Source organism: Chaetodon auriga, chromosome 16 (genome assembly GCF_051107435.1).
Source record: "Chaetodon auriga isolate fChaAug3 chromosome 16, fChaAug3.hap1, whole genome shotgun sequence".
In the NCBI taxonomy this organism is placed as follows: Eukaryota; Metazoa; Chordata; class Actinopteri; order Chaetodontiformes; family Chaetodontidae; genus Chaetodon; species Chaetodon auriga.
The window spans coordinates 13,060,129-13,079,827 of record NC_135089.1 but is presented as its reverse complement, the minus strand read 5'-3'; the positions used below and the strand labels follow the sequence as shown (position 1 = coordinate 13,079,827).

The window sequence follows — 19,699 nt, the reverse complement described above, 5'->3', positions numbered from 1 at the left end:
TGCTTGTGCGCGTGCGTTTCATCATGTGTGTTCTTCGCTGCAGAGCTTGTGCTTCCGCATCCAGAAGATGTTAGAAGTGTACCGACCAGACTGGTGTGAGACCAGAGAGGACTGGTCTGTCTTCCTTTTCTCCCCACAGAACAAGTGAGTCACCTTTACACCGTTTTGTGTCCAGGGCATTTAGTCATGGAGTGATCGCATCAAAAGTCTGTTCGCTCAAAATGTGGGCTGTTTTGTCACCAAAGCATCAGCAGCCTCTCATACAAATATTATCGGCTGGCCACAGGACGTAGTTTATCAAAACAATGCTAAGGATGGGTGGGCAGATTCTGTTCCCCCACCTCATCAATAGGAAGGACAGGTTGCTGAGCTTCCTCAGAGAAGGACTACATTAGAGTATTGATCGCCACCTTCCAAATAACAAAGGGATATTTTCTACCCTCTCCCCTCCTGTTAGAGAGCCAGAAACAGGCCTCAGGGGGTAAATGAAATACCATAGGCAATTCATTAAATTCTGCATTAACTTGGTGATGTTGTGTTACAATCTGCAGAGGACGGGTTTGAATAGACACAGTTGAGTTTTTTTTTTTTTTTTTTAATAAAAGGCATTTAAATGTCTCCGTGCTTGTTCCAAAATACTTTAGAATAAATACGGCCTCTCCTATTCAATCTGTTTCTTTTCATCCGTTCCAATAAACACTGCAGCAAAGACATTTAATTGCTTTTTGGCAGTACACAGTGCCACATGCTAAGTTTTGAAATACATATTCAGTATTTATATGTCCCTTCTCTTCCTGTCTTTCTCTCACTCTCTCTCTTTCTCTCGCTCTCTTCTGTTTCTCTCTTATCTCTGCATTCGGTTCTCCCTGCAGAGCACTGTACTCAGGAGTCTTTTGCTTCTGAGTGTGTTGTTAATGTAATTTGTTTTGAATTAGGAGTGATGTAAACAAGGGCTGAATGAGACTATTCACCCAGCAAGATGTGAGGGAGCTTCCATGCACTGTCAGGGAACTTGGCTCCCATTCTGACTCAATGGAGGGGGTTTATTTTCTGTTAGAACAGAGTGTACCCTTACCTTTGTATATTGACCCCTTCGTCCCCTTTTTGTCTGCCTCTCCTCATCTGCAACTCTTCTCCTCCGACTCCAGGTTTAGACAGATGTGCCAGTCCATCATAGCCCATAAGCTGTTTGACTATGTGGTGTTGGCCTTCATCTTCTCCAACTGCATCACTGTAGCTCTGGAGAGGCCCAAGATACTACAAGGCAGCTTGGTAAATGCACCTGAAATGTGTGTCTATGTGCATGAGTGTGTAGAAGCTAGCAGCTTTTGTGTGGTGGCTTTTTGGATTATCCGAGGATGAATTCAATTCTATTATCTCAAAGGTGCAGTAAGTAAGGTTTTACTACCCCTAATTGCCCCATCTCCTCTCTCTAACTGTCAACCCCTCTCTCCCGCCTCCTGTTTGTCTGACCAGGAAAGAGTCTTCCTCACCATCTCCAACTACATCTTTACTGCCATCTTTGTGGGCGAGATGACACTCAAGGTAACATTTTACAACCTGTCTCTCCATTACGACCAATGAGTCCTGAGTGTCGTGTGTGCAGGCACTACACAGAGGCCTCTTTTGTGTCCGTCTCCTCCCGTGTCTCCCTGTTTGTCTCTCTTACAGAACTGACTTCGCCTCAGTGCTCCTACAGCCCAACCCCTTCCCTACCCTCTTTTCTTGGCTTCCCATGTTCCTTTGGAGAATAGAGCAATTAAGCAATGTCATTAATTAGTGGCTAGTCTTCTCTTATGGATGCGGTCCATCTCCAGCACTCCCCCACACTCTCTCCTTCCTCCTGTCCTCTCCAATGTTGGCTGCTTCTTTTTTTAAGTTGTTTAACCTTTCCGCTTCCTTCCTCCTTTTTTTTTTTTTTTTCAGACTCAGCCTTTCCCCTCCCCTCCTTTCTTTAATTTCTCTCCCTCCCTCCTCACTGTATTCTCTGCAAAAGGCTTTGGCACAAGTGGTCCATCAATTATGCACTCCCACAATCAATTATTAACCAATCACGGCCCGTCAAGGAGCCACAGACTTGTCAGCCCCCTGGCCGAGCCGAACACGTCTCCCTCTGTGTTTCTGTCTGTCTGATCCTTGTGTGCCTCTGTAATGTGTGTTGATGTGTGTTTGTTTGTGTAGCATTAATCTCTCTGTAGGACTCCAGCACTGTGTTTAGTACTGTCTACAAGAGGCAGCCACAAAAAAAGCACAGCACAGCAATGAGGAATTGGTCAGCAAGTTGCAGAACTTTTTAGAGTGTTATTTTATGAGGCAGCTCCAGGCCTGATGTAGCCCTCTCCAAAAAAGTACTTCTAATGATTGTACTGTAGTTATATGACTAAGCAATGCCATTTCCTGTGCAATTTCTAAACATAAAGTATTAGATTACACTTTAATATAATCAGAAGTATACACATTCTTGGATATTTTGTACATTCAGTTTACTTTTTAGCATTGTGGTCAGTTTACATTTTGGCATTTAGACCCTAAGATGTTTGCCAAGAACTGATCTTTCAACCATCTTGATATGTTTGCACACTAACCCCCAAAGTCCCTCTGAAGCTTTACTGGATACTTGGCAAACAGCTTCAAATGTCAGTTGCAGATTTTTGCCCAAGCAGGCTTGATGCTCCCACTGCTGCTTAGCGAAACACCAAATACAGCTGTGTGCATATGTATTACAATTCCCTTACAACACCCAACCCTCACTCTTGTAAGTCACGGACGAGAAGGGTGCATCATACGTCAGATGGTTTACATGCAAAGATAAAGGCACTGGGCACTCCTGTTGTCTTGTATGGTGTGTCATTTTTCTGTTGATATGTATGCGTGCAGGTGAACATGTTGTATGCATGTTGCAGGTAACATCCATGTCTGCTCTGGATGCTCTGTTGGCAGATGTGTGTGTACGTGTCTCGTGTGCATTTGAGGTTGAGTGTGTAACACGTCCTGCTCATGTCAACAGTCTGCTGTCCTTCAGCTGCGGCTGGCTTTTCTCGTCTGTATCTCAACTTTCATCTTCTTGCTCTTTTAGTTTCACCTTTTTGTGGTTTTAAGCGAATGTCTTGTGATTGTCTTTTGATTTGCCTCTTGGTCTGTGTCGTCCATGTTTAATGTCCTGCTTCAACTCTTTTTTTTGTTCTCTCACCTTTAGGTGGTTTCCATGGGTCTGTACGTGGGTGAACAGGCTTATTTGCGGAGCAGCTGGAACATTCTGGATGGCTTCCTGGTCTTTGTGTCTTTGATTGACATTGTCGTGTCTATGGCGGGTGGAGCCAAGATCTTGGGTGTGCTTCGAGTCCTGAGGCTGCTCAGAACACTGCGTCCCCTCAGGTATGGACAACGCCCTGCCATCTTTTTTTTTTTGTTTTTTGTAAATCATTTGCATCTGCTGATTATCCTGTTATGTATGGAAGCTCCCAGCCTTATTTGTGCAGTTTTATCCTCAAAATGTGGTTCTTTGAATAAAAGATGACTGAGGAGCAGTGCTGTGTTCCCAAACAGATGAACCTAGTTAACCATCTCAACACCAGACAAAAAAACGATAAATCAATTATATCCTGTCAGTAAATACTTTTTCACACAGCCTTTGAGCTTATCAGTGCAGTTTTAAAGACATTAAAATGAAACAATAAAACGCATCACTCTCAGCATCTGAGATGTTGCCCATATAAATATAATGATATAAAGACATTGTAAGAAATAGATATTGAATAAAATGTACTTCTTAGAAACTTTTTACTCCCTCTACATCCTTTTCATTTCACTTGTTGTTCCTATTTTTCTCTCACCCCTCTCCTCTCCTCAGGGTGATCAGCAGAGCTCCAGGGCTGAAGCTGGTGGTGGAGACCCTCATCACCTCCCTCAAACCCATTGGCAACATTGTTCTCATCTGTTGTGCGTTCTTCATCATCTTTGGCATACTTGGGGTACAGGTAGGAAAAAAGGAGCCGCTGTTTAAATGATACATACATTAATGATGCATACATTATTTAATGAAGCACATTATATGCCTGGAAATTGCTGTAAATAACCCAGTGTATTTGTGTGTGCAATGGTTACCTGTCTATTACCGTGATTTTTTAGAAATGTAATTCTTTCCTTTGCATTCCCTCTCAGTAGCTTTGAAGCACACTTGCATTTCTTTCTTAAGTAAACTCTCATTGTCTTCCTACTTCTGTCATTGCTGCAGAACATTTTCATCCGGTGTGATCTTTGACCAGCTCATTATTTCACTCACGAGCAGCCTTTCATCTCATCAGAGGGGCCTATGAAGGCTTATTTCTCTGTTTTATATAAGCAGTCAGACAGCATCAAAAGCTCTGTCTCATTGTTCTCCTACTGACAGCTGTTTAAAGGCAAGTTCTTCTACTGCTTCGGCCCTGATGTCAAAAACATCACCAACAAGTCAGACTGTCTGCAAGCCAACTACAAGTGGGTCCACCATAAGTACAACTTTGACAATCTGGGACAGGTTAGTATCACATGTGTTGTGTTTGTTGATGACATTTTATATCCAAAAGGTTCAAGGTAAACTTCACTGTGACATCATAACGTTCTGTAAAAATGCTTTTCTTGCCATTATTCAGCACCATAACTTAGGAACAGGAGGGAAGATTGTGATCATATTTCACATTTGGTCAGACACTAAATTGGTGACTCTAATCTGGGGTGTCCACCTTAAAACAAGATCTGCCAGATTGAAGATGTGTGTGAAGTAACCATGTTTTGCAATTAGTAGTTTCTTTGCAGCAACATCCATATTTGATACCATCCACCACAAGCTCGTTGGTTTTGCTGATATTGAGCTTCAGGTGATTGTTGTTGCACCTCTGGAAAATTAGTCTCTAAGTGAAGACGGCATGTTTCTCACTGGGAATTATTCACTGGAATCACACATATCAATATAGTGATAACTATGTAACATTTCACCAGATCATATATATTAATACCTTTCATTAAAATCCTTTAAAGTCTTCACTACATGTATTATATGAGTCTACACAGACGTGGCTGTAAACTGCAACTTGACAGGTTGACGGAGGCGTACAGCTGTGACTGTAATTCTGGTTTCCCTTTAAAATAAGCATAATAAACCATTTTTCTCTCTGTTCTCTGCCCGCTTTTATCCAGGCTCTGATGTCCCTGTTTGTACTCGCCTCCAAGGACGGCTGGGTCAACATCATGTACCACGGCCTGGATGCTGTGGGTGTGGACCAGCAGGTACTGACATATAAACTGTACAGCTACGATTTTTCATAAGAAAATAACTAGTAGCACAATCTTCTATCTGGCTAAATCTTTTTCTCCTTCCCTCTCATCTCTGTTTTGTTTCTTACCTCCTTCTTTCAAATCACATCATTTTATATCGTCTATCTTTATGACTTCGACCCCAGCCGGTGACCAACAACAACCCATGGATGCTGCTGTATTTCATCTCCTTCCTCCTCATTGTCAGCTTCTTCGTCCTCAACATGTTTGTTGGTGTGGTGGTGGAGAACTTCCACAAGTGCCGCCAGCACCAAGAGGTGGAGGAGGCAAAAAGGCGTGAGGAGAAACGTCAGCGGCGCATGGAAAAAAAGAGGAGAAGTAAGAGAGAATCACTCGCAATTTCTTTTAAGAAGTAACCCCAATATTAGAAAATCACCCCTCATCAGATCCAAATACAGTTTTAATATGTTTTACAGCTTTATTGACATATTTTCCTACCAACAGAAGCCCAAAAGCTGCCCTACTACTCCAGCTATGGCAACGTGCGCCTGATGATCCACACATTGTGCACAAACCACTATCTGGACCTCATCATCACCTTCATCATCTGCATCAATGTCATCACCATGTCCTTAGAGCACTACAATCAACCTCATGTAAGACAGATCAAGTTTACCTGTGTGTGTGAAGAAGTGTGTTTGATGGATGTATGGAAGTGCAAGAACAAGTTAGTGGGTCGTATAAAGCTGGGCATACACTGCACCATTTTAGAAGTGTAATTCCAGCTCCTGTAAAGATTTGTTTCAAAGCTCCAAGAAGCTTTGTTTCAAAGGTAGAAGTTTGTCTGTGAAGCGCGTACACACACTAGTCAGCAGCACCAACAAACTAACAAACTTACTAGCTGAATCAAAAAACAATTCCCATCAGCTGGAGAACAGCAGCTATTTCCTGCCAATTTTTCTTTCGTTCATATCAGTCGTGACAGGAGGAGAAGGAAACATCATAGAGGCACATATGCTGTTGCCACAGCTCAACCAGCCTGGCCTCCATATTTTCTGTCCACATGACACACTGTGTCGCCGCTTTCAGATGCTTTGTTTGCCATTTCCCGTAGGCACACTGAGAAAAAAAGGCACTGACCTTGGGGGATCGACTGGTGGTTCTGCTTCAACTGTGCGAGAGCCCGACAACTGCCAACCAAAATTTCTGATGTGTCAGAAATTCATCAGTGCCCCTCGGCTGGTTGAGAGCAGTTGATCAGGGTGTGAAAACTGTGCCCAATGAAGCTGAAATGAAAAAAACTGAAATCTGACTCTAAAATGAGTCATGTGGCTAAAAAATCAGGTCGGAAATGCGCTCAAATTGTGCGTTATATGCCCATTTTAAGGTGTTTGGGGAGGGCACCAAGCACAGGACCAGCTGTGTGTTTGTGTCTGTGGATGCACATGAGGTGATAAATAGGGAAGGCACCTTGAAGTCTTGCATTTATGTAAGTAATTACTGATTTTTGCAACTTATCTCTGGCCTCCTCTAAAGCAAAAAACAGACTCCTGCAAGCTCCATCCCAGTTAGAGCAACTGCAGAGTATTAATGTCTTTCAAACCTTCGTGGCTGTTTTCCTGCACCCGACTACAACTCTTACATAAAGCCTTCCCTTCCCCAAACAGCAGTATCTTTAAAAGACACACTGAGATCACTGACTGGTCAGCCACCACGAAACTGTATCCAGGCTCTGTAGCGTGTGTTGTGAGTAGCTGTAGTCCACACAAAGGAGCTGTGATTGCACCGCTGATTTGATGTGGGCTGCTGTCAGAGTGGTGTTAGCTGTACACTACATGTATCTGTCCATTCATGTGTGATGAATGGAGGTTCAGGAGGCTGATAGTGTTTTTTTGTGAAGGAGAGAAAAGTGATTATCCTTAAGATAAGATGCCTGTTTGACCTTTAAAATGGATCAAGCTTTCTCAAACTGACCGAGCATCAGATAAATATCACAGGTCTTGCCTGTATTTGTCAGCTGTTGGCTGTGACATTTGGCAGCCTCCCACTTCTTAAATGCTACAGCTCTGTTTATGAAAGGAGACAACAGCCAACGAAAATAATCTCCAGTCTCTGCATTAGCATGAATGCTTAAGACAACTAAAACATGCTTGCCTCTGGAATATTTAATACTATGCAAATGCGATTCTGCTTAAATATGTGTGTTTGGTGGGGGACATAATGTGGGTATGTGTGTGAATGGGAGATGCTCTGTTTGTACCTCTGGCATGCTTGATTTTACTCTACAAACAGTGGCAACAAACTCAGTTCTGCAGTTTCTCCCTGCTGATACTGTACCTTACGCCATTGCACACGCACACCCACACACACACACGTGCCCCTTTTTCATTCTGTCCTTCCAGTCTCTGGATCTTGCCCTGAAGTACTGCAACTATTTCTTCACCTCCACTTTTGTGTTGGAATCAGTACTCAAACTCATCGCCTTCGGCTTCCGCCGCTTCTTCAAAGACAGGTACAGTGTGTGTTTATATGCTGTGTGTTGGCAGTGTGATTGTGCATGAGAGTGTATCCCATTCTGCCTGCATGTAAGTCTATCTGTGTGCTTATTTGTAGCACTATATACACATATAATTCTAATACATTGTACAAGACAGCTTGGTGTCATCGCAAAAGTCATCCATCCGCTGTGGGATTTGTGCTGCTGTCCAGAGGTAGACTGTACCATGTCTGAGTGATGATCGCCGATCAGCTTTCTTTATGGTCGCTTTAGTGTCTAGCCTAACAACACAAGGGCCCTTTGGATTAGAAACTGCAAAATCAGCTTTACATTTCAAAACCGTTAGAGATTTAATGTCACCAAAAATTACAATATCACCCTATGTTTTCGTCTATTCAGCTCAGTCGCTTATCACATATTTGATGTGAAATAAACATAAAGCAGCTATCAGGGCTCTAGGCATAATCTCTTGAAATAATGTATAATATAAATAGTGCCACAATAAACAGTAATTTACGTCAAAGTGTAATGGCTGTACAAATCCGCCTTTTGCTTTGATCATTATAAATGGAATAGAGAATAACAGCTTTGATGATATAGAGGATTATGAAATATGTTGAAATATGTGAGCTGGCTCTGAGGCGTTCTGTTATTAAGTTGACTAAACCGTACTGTGGTGCAAATACGGATTTCCTGACAATTATCTCACATGATCACTTCTGTGAAAGACAACATACTGAAGTGTCCTCATTATCATAGCGAGGAGGAAGAATTTACCCTTTTAGTATTCAGCTTCCTTTCCCTTATTCCATTCCCCATCAAGTTATTCCATAATGTAAATGTGAAGTATAATTCATTTTTAACTAGTAAAACTTTTTAAATATATATGGCAGTTTCTCATTGGAATCGTTTATTAGGTGAAATAATATTAGCCTGGTTGTAAAAAGAAGCTGTTAAACGACACCATCATTCTGCTTAACAAAACCAAAGTGTCTATTAGCTCTCTGCATGTGACACTTCTGTGCTTTCCATTTCTCCAAATTCACTGTACTCACCTTTGTTTGACCTCCATGGGAAACACACCTCAGTACCAGTCTGTTCACTCCCACATCCATTCACTCGGAGCCAAGACTAATTGATTTGTCACTCACCCAAATGTGCACACTGACGAGACGGATGTCTTATTCTTTTCAGCGATGTGTGGTGACTAATTAAAGGCAGAAACAGATTTGGGAGCTTATATTACAGTGATGGTAGTTTAATGTCATTGACCTATTTTAGTTAGTGAAGAGAGAGGGAGAGGAGCGAGAGAGGATAAGGAGAGACGGCTCAGAGCAAGAGAGATGAGGTGGCAGAGAGAGAGAGAGATGGCGAGGAGACAGATAATATATAGGAGGGGAAGCTGGGCTCATCAAAGACAAAAAAGGAGGAGGGCAAATGAGTGATGAAATGAGAAAGAGATGGGCGGATATATATGGAGGATTTATCACAGGGTTATCAGCTGGCAGTTTGTCTCTTTTTATGTAGTGTCAGCAACAGCCGTGAGCAGTCATTGTGCATAGTGTGATTTATAGGCTGGGGTGACTCTCAGGCCAGCTTTAGAACTGGGTCAGTGGAGTAGCAGATAGTGTAACACACAAACACACTGCCACATGGGCCACTGTGGACTCGAAGTTTGCAGGTATGTGTGTGTGTGTGTGTGTCAGGCCAAAAAGTTCTGAGGCTGGCAGTGAAGGAGATCTGAAAGTCCAGCACGCATTAACCTTTGGATAAGCAGCAGGTGCATTTTTACTAGCCAGGCGAGATTCTTTCTGGGACTTTGATGTGTGAGGAAACAGTTTTTTTAGTCAGTAAATATGAACAAAGGCAGCTTCCTCTCTCAGCCTCAAAGGGCTGTATGGCTGCAACCATAGAGGACGACGCATCTTCTTTTGCCAAGGTGGGTAAGACTGCAACAACAGTGGACCCACAGACAGACGGGCAGACGCTGACAGCAGAGGGAGACATGATTGTGTGCACGATAACGAGTCCGTTGGTACACTGGTGTCATTGGCATTTTAAATGACCGTTTGGAAAGCATCATGACATGAATTGGCAGTGGCAAATGTCTGCGTGCCGTGCTTTGTGATTTCAAATTAGATGCACACCTGATTTACCTTTTTCCATAAAGATTTGCAAAACTTCACACCCACCTTGATGACTGTCTTCTGAAGATAAATGAGTACTGCGATATCTCCTTTCCACGAGGCAATAAAGATAAAACAGCTGCCCTTAAGTCAGATTTCTTAATGTGAATAAGGTGGCTTCAAACTCTTTGATTCCTACCATATTCATCTGATTTGGCAACATGTGTTTCCCATCTGTCCTTAAACTGGAAATAGAAATTGTATAAAAGCATTTTGCTGGACTGATGATTTATTAGCGACTTTTGGGGATGAAGCACTGTAACATCAATGGCAGAAAAGTGCAAATAAAGTAGATTCATGTGGGAATTGCCAACAAACTTTCCAGTGTTCATATTTGCTCTGTGTGCATATGTGTTGCAATGACTTTGTGCACCTTCCTCCATCACATGAGCGTGTGTGTGCTTGCGATAGGTGGAACCAGTTGGATCTGGCTATCGTGCTTCTGTCAGTGATGGGCATCACCCTGGAGGAGATCGAGATCAGTGCTGCCCTGCCCATCAACCCCACTATCATCAGGATCATGAGAGTACTGAGGATAGCTCGAGGTACATATACCACATGTGTGAAATACACGCACACACACATACACTCACTCACTCACTCACAAGTCCAATTGCAGCCACAGGTCCTGTAAAACCTTTCCATGAAGTAGAATATGTCACGCTGGTGTGTTAAAATGTAACTGTTGAAACTGTAAACAGCTTTTACAGGTCAGTTTGTTGTTGTATAGCAGCTAATGTCTAAAGGGCTGTTTTTGTGTGTACACGTATGTGTGTGTGTGTGCGTGTTTGTGTGTGTGTTACATGGTCTGTAAATGAAGGACTGACCTCTCTACGGTTTAATGTTTCCCATTTAGTCTGTAATTGAACCTGAGGGATTTCCCCCTAAATGCCCACACTTAAAATCTCTCTCTCTCTCTCTCTCTCTCTCTCTCACACACACACACACACACACACACACACACACACACACACACACAGTGCTGAAGCTGCTGAAGATGGCGACAGGAATGAGAGCCCTGTTGGATACGGTGGTCCAAGCCCTGCCTCAGGTACGCACACACTCACACAGACACACGCTCCCAGAGAGAGTTGGCCAGTGTCAGGCAATAGCCAGGGTGGTACTAGCCCCCCCCCCGCCCCCCCCCCCCATTCTCGTCCTCTCTTTGCCTGTAGACAACTCTAATAGATGACTCATAGACTGGTAGACTGGTACACACACGTGTGCACATTCACATATAGGCTTTGTCTTGTTTTTACTTTCAGCACCATGGAGAGTACCCAGACTCCCACTGAGACCACAGTGTGCTTGAAACAGTGGGAGCTTCTTAAACTAGTCTGTAGTTCATTTGGCGGTGAAATGTCCACAGAGTCAGATAGTTTCTAGGCCCTCCCAGTGTCAGAATCATTCCAGTGCAGTGAAAGTTGAACACCCTAATAAAAACTCCCAGAATGCATCTGTGCTTTCTAATCTAACTGACTTGAAGTGGCGCATGTTTGCCTTGCATGTAGCATATTCTTATGACTTAAGAATAAAATAGGAGACAATGGAACAATTGTAAAGTCTTGTTATGTATATATAATATTTATGTTTTATATAAATGTCGTTATGTCGTTTTCATGTGCGACCTCAGAATCGTGTCTTCGTCAGTCTCCCAGCGTTTGTTAATCAGTAACCTTTGCCTAAAGCTCTGTTCACTGTGGTCTGTTGGCTGATGTCTCTCTGAGAGCATTAGTTTGGAGTCTGACATCCTCTACCTGTGAAAACATCAAGCAATAGTTTGACATTTTTGGAATCGCGCTTATTTGCTTTTTTGCCGAGCGTTAGCCTGCACAGTTCTGTAGTGTAAACGTAGCTGGAACAGGAGCCAATTAGCTTAGCTTAGCAGGAAAACCTGGAAAGAGCGAGATGCGACTACCCTGGCTCTGTCTACAGGAAACAAAATCTGCCTAATGACACCTCTTAACCTCACTAATTAACACTTTATATCTTGTTGCTTTAATCCATATGAAAACCTATCTATTAAAACAAAGCTAAGCTAAGCTAACTGACTGCTCGCCCCAGCTCCATATTTACCATACAGACGTGACAGAGGTATCAATCTTCTCATCAAACCCTCAAAGAAAGTGAATAGGTGTATTTCCCAGAACTATTCCTTGAAAGAAAAGCAGTTACAGTCTACACAGGTTTGGTGCAACGTCTGGTGTACAGTCTCGTTTATGGACATGCAGACACACGGTCACACGCACGCACAATCTGACCCATTTACCATCAAACGGAAGATAAAGCAAACAGAGGGAAACAGGTGTTGTGGTGAAAGGAGGGCAGGCGGAGGTGAGGGAGAGCAGATTCCTTGTCTTTCTTTTCTATTGATCCCCCTCTCATTAACATTGAGCCCTTTGCGCTATCCCAAGGGCACCAAAGGAGGTAATTAAAACTAGGGCTAATTAAACAATTCCAGGAGGTCTCTCTCTGTGTGTATGGGTGTGTGTGCATATTGAAGCACTGACAGAGTGAGAGTGAAAGCGTTACACCTGGTGAGAGATTAACCTGGGGTAATATTCCTCTATATTTCACTGTGAAAATGAAATGGCAAGCTGCCAACATTTCTTCATTACATCACATAGGATATTGAGGACAGTATTGACATTTCAACAAAGGCGTCCCAATACAGCGAACAAAGGAGCAGTCAAATTCGGTGCTATTGGCTAAGAAGACAAGGAATATGAAAAATGCCATCAGGGCACACAGGGACAGATGTCTGCAAGAATAATATTTTATGAGAATAATCATAATGTGAAGCAGTGTATATATTTAATAGGCCATGACAAGGCATGGGGATATAATGAGGGATCCCAACACTCACAGTGAACGGGTGAGTAAGCTTAATAGCTCACTGACATGTTAAGAGAAAGGCGTTTTTATGGCATGTCTTTACAAAGACACAGTAAGACAGAGTCATTTTAACCACAAGCATCCTCCATTATCCTCTCCTCCCCAACTGATGCAAAATGACTGCAACACACCGTTCGCTAACACTAATAGTCTATATCATGTTGACACTAGTCAAGCTTGTTTTATCTCCTCTCTGGGAGTGGCTGAGGAACAGTACAGTCTCCGGCAGATGTGGACACCACATGATATGACACATCCCCTGTGAAACTATTTGTATTTAGCTTAAAGACTTGATATAATGTTGGTTTTCATCCTTCTTTTCAGATGAAATCATGAAAATAATAAAATAGAACAAAATCTTCAGACATTTGTACGAAAAGTAGCTCAACCAAATGGCAAAGCTCCTTACAAAATATCTTCATACACACAAGAGGACACAGAAACTGGAATTTTTTAAAAATCTTTACTGGCCTTAAAATATGTGGAGGCAAGACCTCGGTGTAGCATTGACCTGCGAACCAGATGAATCAGATCAGGCCGCTTGTGTTGAAGCCTTTGACTGCATTAAAATGTAAAAAATGGTAGATTCTTACTGAGTTTTTGCTGCTTTGCCCCCATCAATTGTCATTGTGGCGAATTTCAAAGGAGAGGAGAGGAGAAGGCACATACTCAAACCTCGAGTATAAGCGAGGTGTTTCTAATGAAAGCAGTTTTTCTTCTGCTCGAATGGCATTGCTCCGAAATCTCATTGTAGTTCAGTTAATGTAACCCAAATCCAATCACAATCATTTGACTTGGCTCCTATTTCCTCAGAGATTTCCCTCCAAACCAGGCAGTTATCAAAACACTCATTTTCACCATGATTGTTCTCCTACAACTAGGCGTCGCTATAGCCCCGCCAGACTCTGCTTCGAACGGGGAACAGCCCCATGAATCTGAACATATTTTCTGTTAATAAGCTTTGTTTGCATTATCCCTAGACCAACAAAGCAAACAGCAAATTTCCAGTATCTTTCCCCTCGAAAACAGGTGGCGTGAACTAAACCTGTCTTTAGAACACATGGAGGATAATTACAGTAACTATTTGTACATTTTCTCATTCCCAGTGGAGCAGTGTTGTTAGCAGAGTGTTAAAGACAGTGAATAGGAGACTGGGTTTTGCATCCCTGTAATGGGATTAGATTTTGCCTTAAGTGTTTACTGTGCAACATCATCATCGCCATTACGTTGTGGTAGCAGAAGGCTGTTTTGTGATGGAACCAAGCCAAATCCCAAACCCCCAGCACAAAAATTTACAACAGCATTTGGGGGTTTAGTTGCATCAAAGTCTCAGAGGAAGTTGTGCCATGGTGTGCAGAAGTAAGCACGGTATGGGAGCAGTAGAAACAAGTTGGAGTCCTATGTGACATTTTTAATGAACACCCATTACGCCTTGTGTTTGATTTCCTGCTACTTTTATTCAGTAGCGGTGCTTAACAATATGTGCTATTTTCAACGTGAACTGATGAATGATCAATGGATTGTTTTAAAATCATGGGATGCTCTATTTTTAATGGTCAGTTGTTTTAAGATAACTGACTAGTATTTTTTATAGATGAGGTCGTGTCAACAGTGACTCTCTTTTTGTTGTTAGATGACACTTCATTTTATACTGATTTTAAGATGAGAAGCTAAATTAGCCTAGCATACCTAGCCTGAACATACACCCTAGCCAAAATGCTGTTTTGGTAGTATACAGTTGTTGCAGATATAAGAATGTTGTCAAATGGCTCGTAGCATGTGCATGGTAAGATGGTCTCCTGTCTGTCTGTGTGCATGTATGCATGTGTGCATATGTGTGTGTGTGTGTGTGTGTGTGTGTGTGTGTGTGTGTGTGCGTGTGTGTGTGTGCGTGTGTGTGTGTGTGTGTGTTGCAGGTGGGTAACCTGGGCCTGCTCTTCATGCTGCTGTTTTTCATCTACGCCGCCTTAGGAGTAGAGCTTTTTGGAGAACTTGGTAAGTGTACCAGTTGCGTTACCACAAAGGATTACGTCATAAAAAACCTTGTTGCTGCTCTGTCTCTGCAATATAAACAATGTTAAGAATATTATAAAATTGTATATTTTTTTTAACTACAAAGCTTTAAAGAGAATGTATATATTTATTCCATGTACCATCTTTGGTAATTTAGTGGCACTGCCACCAGTAACAGTAAAGACAAGATCACATTCATTGACACTTTGATTGATTATTTATTGTGAAAAAACATAAAAACAAGAGGACATGTATTAAATTTAGCATAGAAATCTCCTTATTTCCCCTCCATCCTTTATTCCTTTTCATCAGTTCTCTCTCCTGCAGTCAGACAGCCATTGGAGAATCAACCCACTCTCCAGTATTCTGATACATAAGTACTGTCCTAAAATATCCACATTGAAGTTGGAAGATATATCTTCCAAACTGTCACATTTCCCTTGTGTGCTGCAGCTGCAGCCAGTGGCAACATAGCTTCCTATTGGAGCTTGGCAGGAGAAGGGATTAGTGGCAAATGCAAGTGTCTCTTTCTTGAGGCCATTCCAGAGATTATCTTGGGATGTAAGCTGAAAGACAAACAGAGAGTTTGGTCACATTGCAGCTGATTTGATAACTGTGTCTACACTGTGTTTGCTTGTTTGGACAGTCATCCAAGCAACTTAGCGACACAAATGTTGCATGCTTCTGCAGGTTTTTTGGGGGGGAGTAATGACATGTTCCGTGTTGATTCACAAGTCTCCTTTTATCCCCGCTCCCTCACTGCTCCATTTTCTCCTTCTCTTCATCCCCTCGCTTCTCCCTTATCTGTGACCCGACATCCTCTTCTCCCCCTCCATCCACCCACCTTACTCTCATCCTCAGTTTGCAATGCGGACTACCCATGTGAGGGTATGAGTCGTCACGCTACCTTTGAGAACTTTGGCATGGCCTTCCTTACCTTGTTTCAAGTCTCCACGGGCGACAACTGGAATGGCATCATGAAGGTACAAAACTAGAGAAAACAGTGAAGGTTTGAGAGAGAGAGAGAGACAAACTCCCCCTCTATTTCTCTCACCCATCCGATCTTCCACTCTAGTGATACTTACTGATGAAAAGGAAATGTGCTTGCTCAGCACCGGGGGGCACAGATTTCCTAACTGATGGGACAAGGGAGTGACTGTGCCTCATTGCACACACACACAAAACACCAATTTACCCTTAACACACATCTACTACCACCAACGGCTATGACCGCTCCTCTGCACACCGAGTCTGCAAGGGGAGTAGAGATTATGCTGGAGTGTGTCGGGCGTGGGCCATTTAACACACAGAGGATACGGGGTGGATGGTAGCAAGCCATGAAAGCGGACCAGCAGGCCACAGATGCTACCTCTCAGAGTAAATCTCTGTCATTTTAGCTGTCAAATTACTACCTTGGCTATGAGAGACCTGCTTTGGTATAGTAAGAAGCAGGTGAGGCAGAGTGGTAATTAGTCATGCAGTGACGATAGGGAAACAAGAAATAATGAGGGAGAGGAAGGCAGGTAAGAGGGCAATGGGGAGAAAAGGAGGCACTAGTGAACTGTAATAAGAGGGAGGATGACAGGATGGGAAGGCGGTTTAAAGAGCTGACCAGTTATAATGCTCTCTCCCCTCTAGAGGCAAAATTACAGCAGAAATGAAAAAAAATGGGGAGGTGGGGCGGCACGAGCAATAGCAAGTGGAGATTTAGAAGAAGAAAGAACAAAATATGTAGAGAAATAAGATGGAAGGGGAGTGAAGGCAGAAAAGGAAGATGTAGTGTGAAGGGGCACAGTATGTAAATGTCATGCCAAATTAGATAGAAAAGACCAGCTTCAGCTCAGAGGGCTAAAATTGTTATGTGTGGTCACAGCCTGGGTGAGATATGTGTACTTCCTCCAGAAAACACTTGTCACTTTGGTTCTGCTCTGACTGAACTCCACACTGTGCGCATGTTAACCAGAGTGGAGAACCACGAGAATGATGGCACGAATACAGAGAGCTTTGTTAACATGAGCTGGATGCATTCCATTATTACCTAAAATGTACTTGATATGGATTTTTCCATTGTTTCTAAAATGCAAACAACATTTCTTGCAGTAAAATCCAATCCAGTTCAGAAACAGCATTGCCTCATAAATAATGAAAACATTTGCATCCAGAGCTCTGACTCACTCACTCACTCATCAAAAACTGTACTTCAGAAACATAGTACTGCTACTACATAAACCTAAGTAGTGCAGGGCTGCTGTATTGGATTTCATAAATGTTAAAGTGATGCAGTAATATTGTCCATTTCCTGCATCTTAACATCCTGCCCTTCTTCTTCTACTCTTAACCAACCCTGTCCTGACCTTTTTTCCTCATCTTCTTCCTTATTGACACCAGGACACATTGCGGGAGTGTCCACCAGACCACGGCACCGATGTGGACTACGCCTGCAATCCAAGCCTTCAGTTTATCTCGCCCATGTACTTTGTCTCCTTCGTGCTCACCGCCCAGTTCGTGCTCATCAATGTGGTGGTGGCCGTGCTGATGAAGCACCTGGACGACTCCAACAAGGAGGCCCAAGAGGAGGCGGAGATGGATGCAGAAATTGAGCTGGAGCTGGCCCAGGGCACCCTCTGTTGCATGGGCGCCCCCAGCTGTGGGGGTGCTAAGATGGACAAAGGACTAGTCCCTTCTGGATCCGGGCCTGGAGGCACAGCAGGGGGAAAGGACAGAGGAGGTGCCAGAGGAGAAAAAGGAGAGGGAGGGAGGAAGATGCGGCATGCAGCAGCTACTGTGCACCCAGGGGCGTACAATTCCCGTGACTCCAGCCGGACCCTGTACTCACCAGCACAAGTGAGTGTGTGTATTTCTGTGTGTATGTGTGTGAGAGAGAGAGAGCATTCTTATGTTTGTTTCCTGATAGTGTGAAAGGCCTATTTTGTATGTGTGGTGTATGTGCGTGTGTGTGGATGGGGGTAGGGTTGCGTGTGTCTGCTGAGTCGGGATGTCTCGAGCCGATCTGCAGGATCGGGATCAAGCATATCAGAGCTTTTTTTTTTTATTATGTCTCCATTTCAGCTCCACAAAAATATGATCCTCATTAATTTAGATCCATTTCTCATCCTTTTTTTTTTTAATAATATCCCAGATGAGACTCAGCTGTAGCTCAGCTGTGATGCTTTGCTGTGGTTCTTTAAAACAGTGGAACCATTGCATAATGCAGTGGGTTGTAGGGAAACTGCAGAGCAGCCTCAACAGTGACTAGCAGTTTCAGCTAAAATGCCAGTAAGGTATTGAAGTGCTTTGGGCTAAAAGATCAATAAATAAATGTTTGCCTTGCAACTGTTTTAGCTTCATTTTCCACATGAATGATGCCTCTATTTTGCGTGCAATGAGGATAAAGAAATATTATCAAAACCTGCCTGCAGTGTCCACTTTGACACTCTTCTCTCTAAGAACATTACACAAAACAATGCTGCATACAGCACATATATAATGGGAACTTCGGCAAAGCCTGACACAGTCTGTGTATTACAAACATATAGAAATCTCAATCTAATGATAGCTTTAATAAGTTTAATGTAGGCCTAATGTGCACTTTTTAGCTGTATTATGTTGGAAAATATGAATTTTGCATCAGACACAGTCTCAGCAGATAGTGGATAATCAACAATTCAGATCAGTATCTGGGGCAAACATCCCTACTTTTAAGTATTCTTTTCTGTTTCTCTGGCTGCCTGTCAGCTTGCCTCTCTTCACACAGTATCAATGCATTAGTCCATGCAGAGAAAATTACACGTTCAATTCAGAAGCTTGAAGAATAAAAAAGAGGTAAACAATGTGGCAGTAACTTCTGTGCAGTGGTAGAATGGTGCTAACACGGGGGTAGAGAGTCATTTCTCTATTCCATTTGTTTATTTGACTGACAGCCACACTGTATGATTACACTTAATCATTTTACCACTCTCTTTGTATAGTTCGCTTGTACTTTTGTTCTGTGTCTGTCACAGATTCTGTGAGAAGCAAGGGAGGGCAGGAAGGTTAAACATTTGCACAAAGAGAGGGAACAAAAAGACGAGATATAAGGAAAGGGAGAAAGAGACACTAAGCCTTAATGGCGGAAATGCACAAGTGCATTCGGTGTAAGAAACCAATTAATATACATTAGAGAAACACTGGAATTAAAGGCATTTTCCAAAATTAAACCAAGCTACTAAAGTGATGTTAGGCGGATGAAAGTCAAGGCTTGGACATCTATTTTACCTTTGGAAAGTGTGTTTTTGCCTTGCTTCACTGAAGTCATAGTAACTCATGCTGTCAGCAAGGAGAGATGAGCAATTTTAATCACTTTCACAATTAGGCTTTTTTCATTTACACTTTATTAACCTTTCAACACTCAAAGGAGACTACGTGAGTTTGCAGACGTACGTGCACAGGCTACAGTTTTGAAACGATAATGCCTCTGCCGATATCTGTGCGTGAGGGTAGATGCTCTCTCATTTCCACTCACAGTCCGACAAGCTTCCATTATGAAATCGCTAATGATAGTCTGAGGTATCCATGCAGAAATACACATAAAGATGACTCATCAGCTGCCATGAAGTGTCTCACCTTTGTGGAGCTAAAGTTGGCTGCATGGAGCCATTTTTAGCTCAGTGTTGGCTGACAGAGGAACTTAATGCAGACCAGGGAGAAGGCACTGGCAGCAGCACTCCCCCCTCTCTCTCTCTATCTACATCTCCCCCTCTCTCCTTCTCTGTCTCTCAAGTGATGCAATGAGGGATCTGGGGAGACCGATGCAATTTATTCAGTGCACAAGTCCGGGTTTGTGCGTGTGTGTGACTGTGCAATTGAAAGAGGCTGA

The 19,699-nt window shown here is 42.8% G+C and overlaps 1 protein-coding gene across 3 annotated transcripts in view; it reads left to right on the top strand.

The window, feature by feature from the left end:
* The window catches only part of LOC143334675 (voltage-dependent T-type calcium channel subunit alpha-1I-like), a 142,928-nt gene that overhangs the window by 107,643 nt on the left and 15,586 nt on the right, over window positions 1-19,699 (top strand). For all 3 annotated transcript variants that reach the window (XM_076753577.1, XM_076753575.1, XM_076753578.1), the window contains 15 exons: window positions 44-144; window positions 1,149-1,272; window positions 1,477-1,545; window positions 3,197-3,375; window positions 3,851-3,977; window positions 4,391-4,516; window positions 5,176-5,265; window positions 5,439-5,631; window positions 5,758-5,909; window positions 7,656-7,765; window positions 10,348-10,481; window positions 10,917-10,987; window positions 14,748-14,826; window positions 15,706-15,827; window positions 17,233-17,688. In XM_076753577.1, the coding sequence (XP_076609692.1) occupies window positions 44-144; window positions 1,149-1,272; window positions 1,477-1,545; window positions 3,197-3,375; window positions 3,851-3,977; window positions 4,391-4,516; window positions 5,176-5,265; window positions 5,439-5,631; window positions 5,758-5,909; window positions 7,656-7,765; window positions 10,348-10,481; window positions 10,917-10,987; window positions 14,748-14,826; window positions 15,706-15,827; window positions 17,233-17,688 (2,133 nt within the window). The remainder of the gene's footprint in view (window positions 1-43; window positions 145-1,148; window positions 1,273-1,476; window positions 1,546-3,196; window positions 3,376-3,850; window positions 3,978-4,390; window positions 4,517-5,175; window positions 5,266-5,438; window positions 5,632-5,757; window positions 5,910-7,655; window positions 7,766-10,347; window positions 10,482-10,916; window positions 10,988-14,747; window positions 14,827-15,705; window positions 15,828-17,232; window positions 17,689-19,699) is intronic.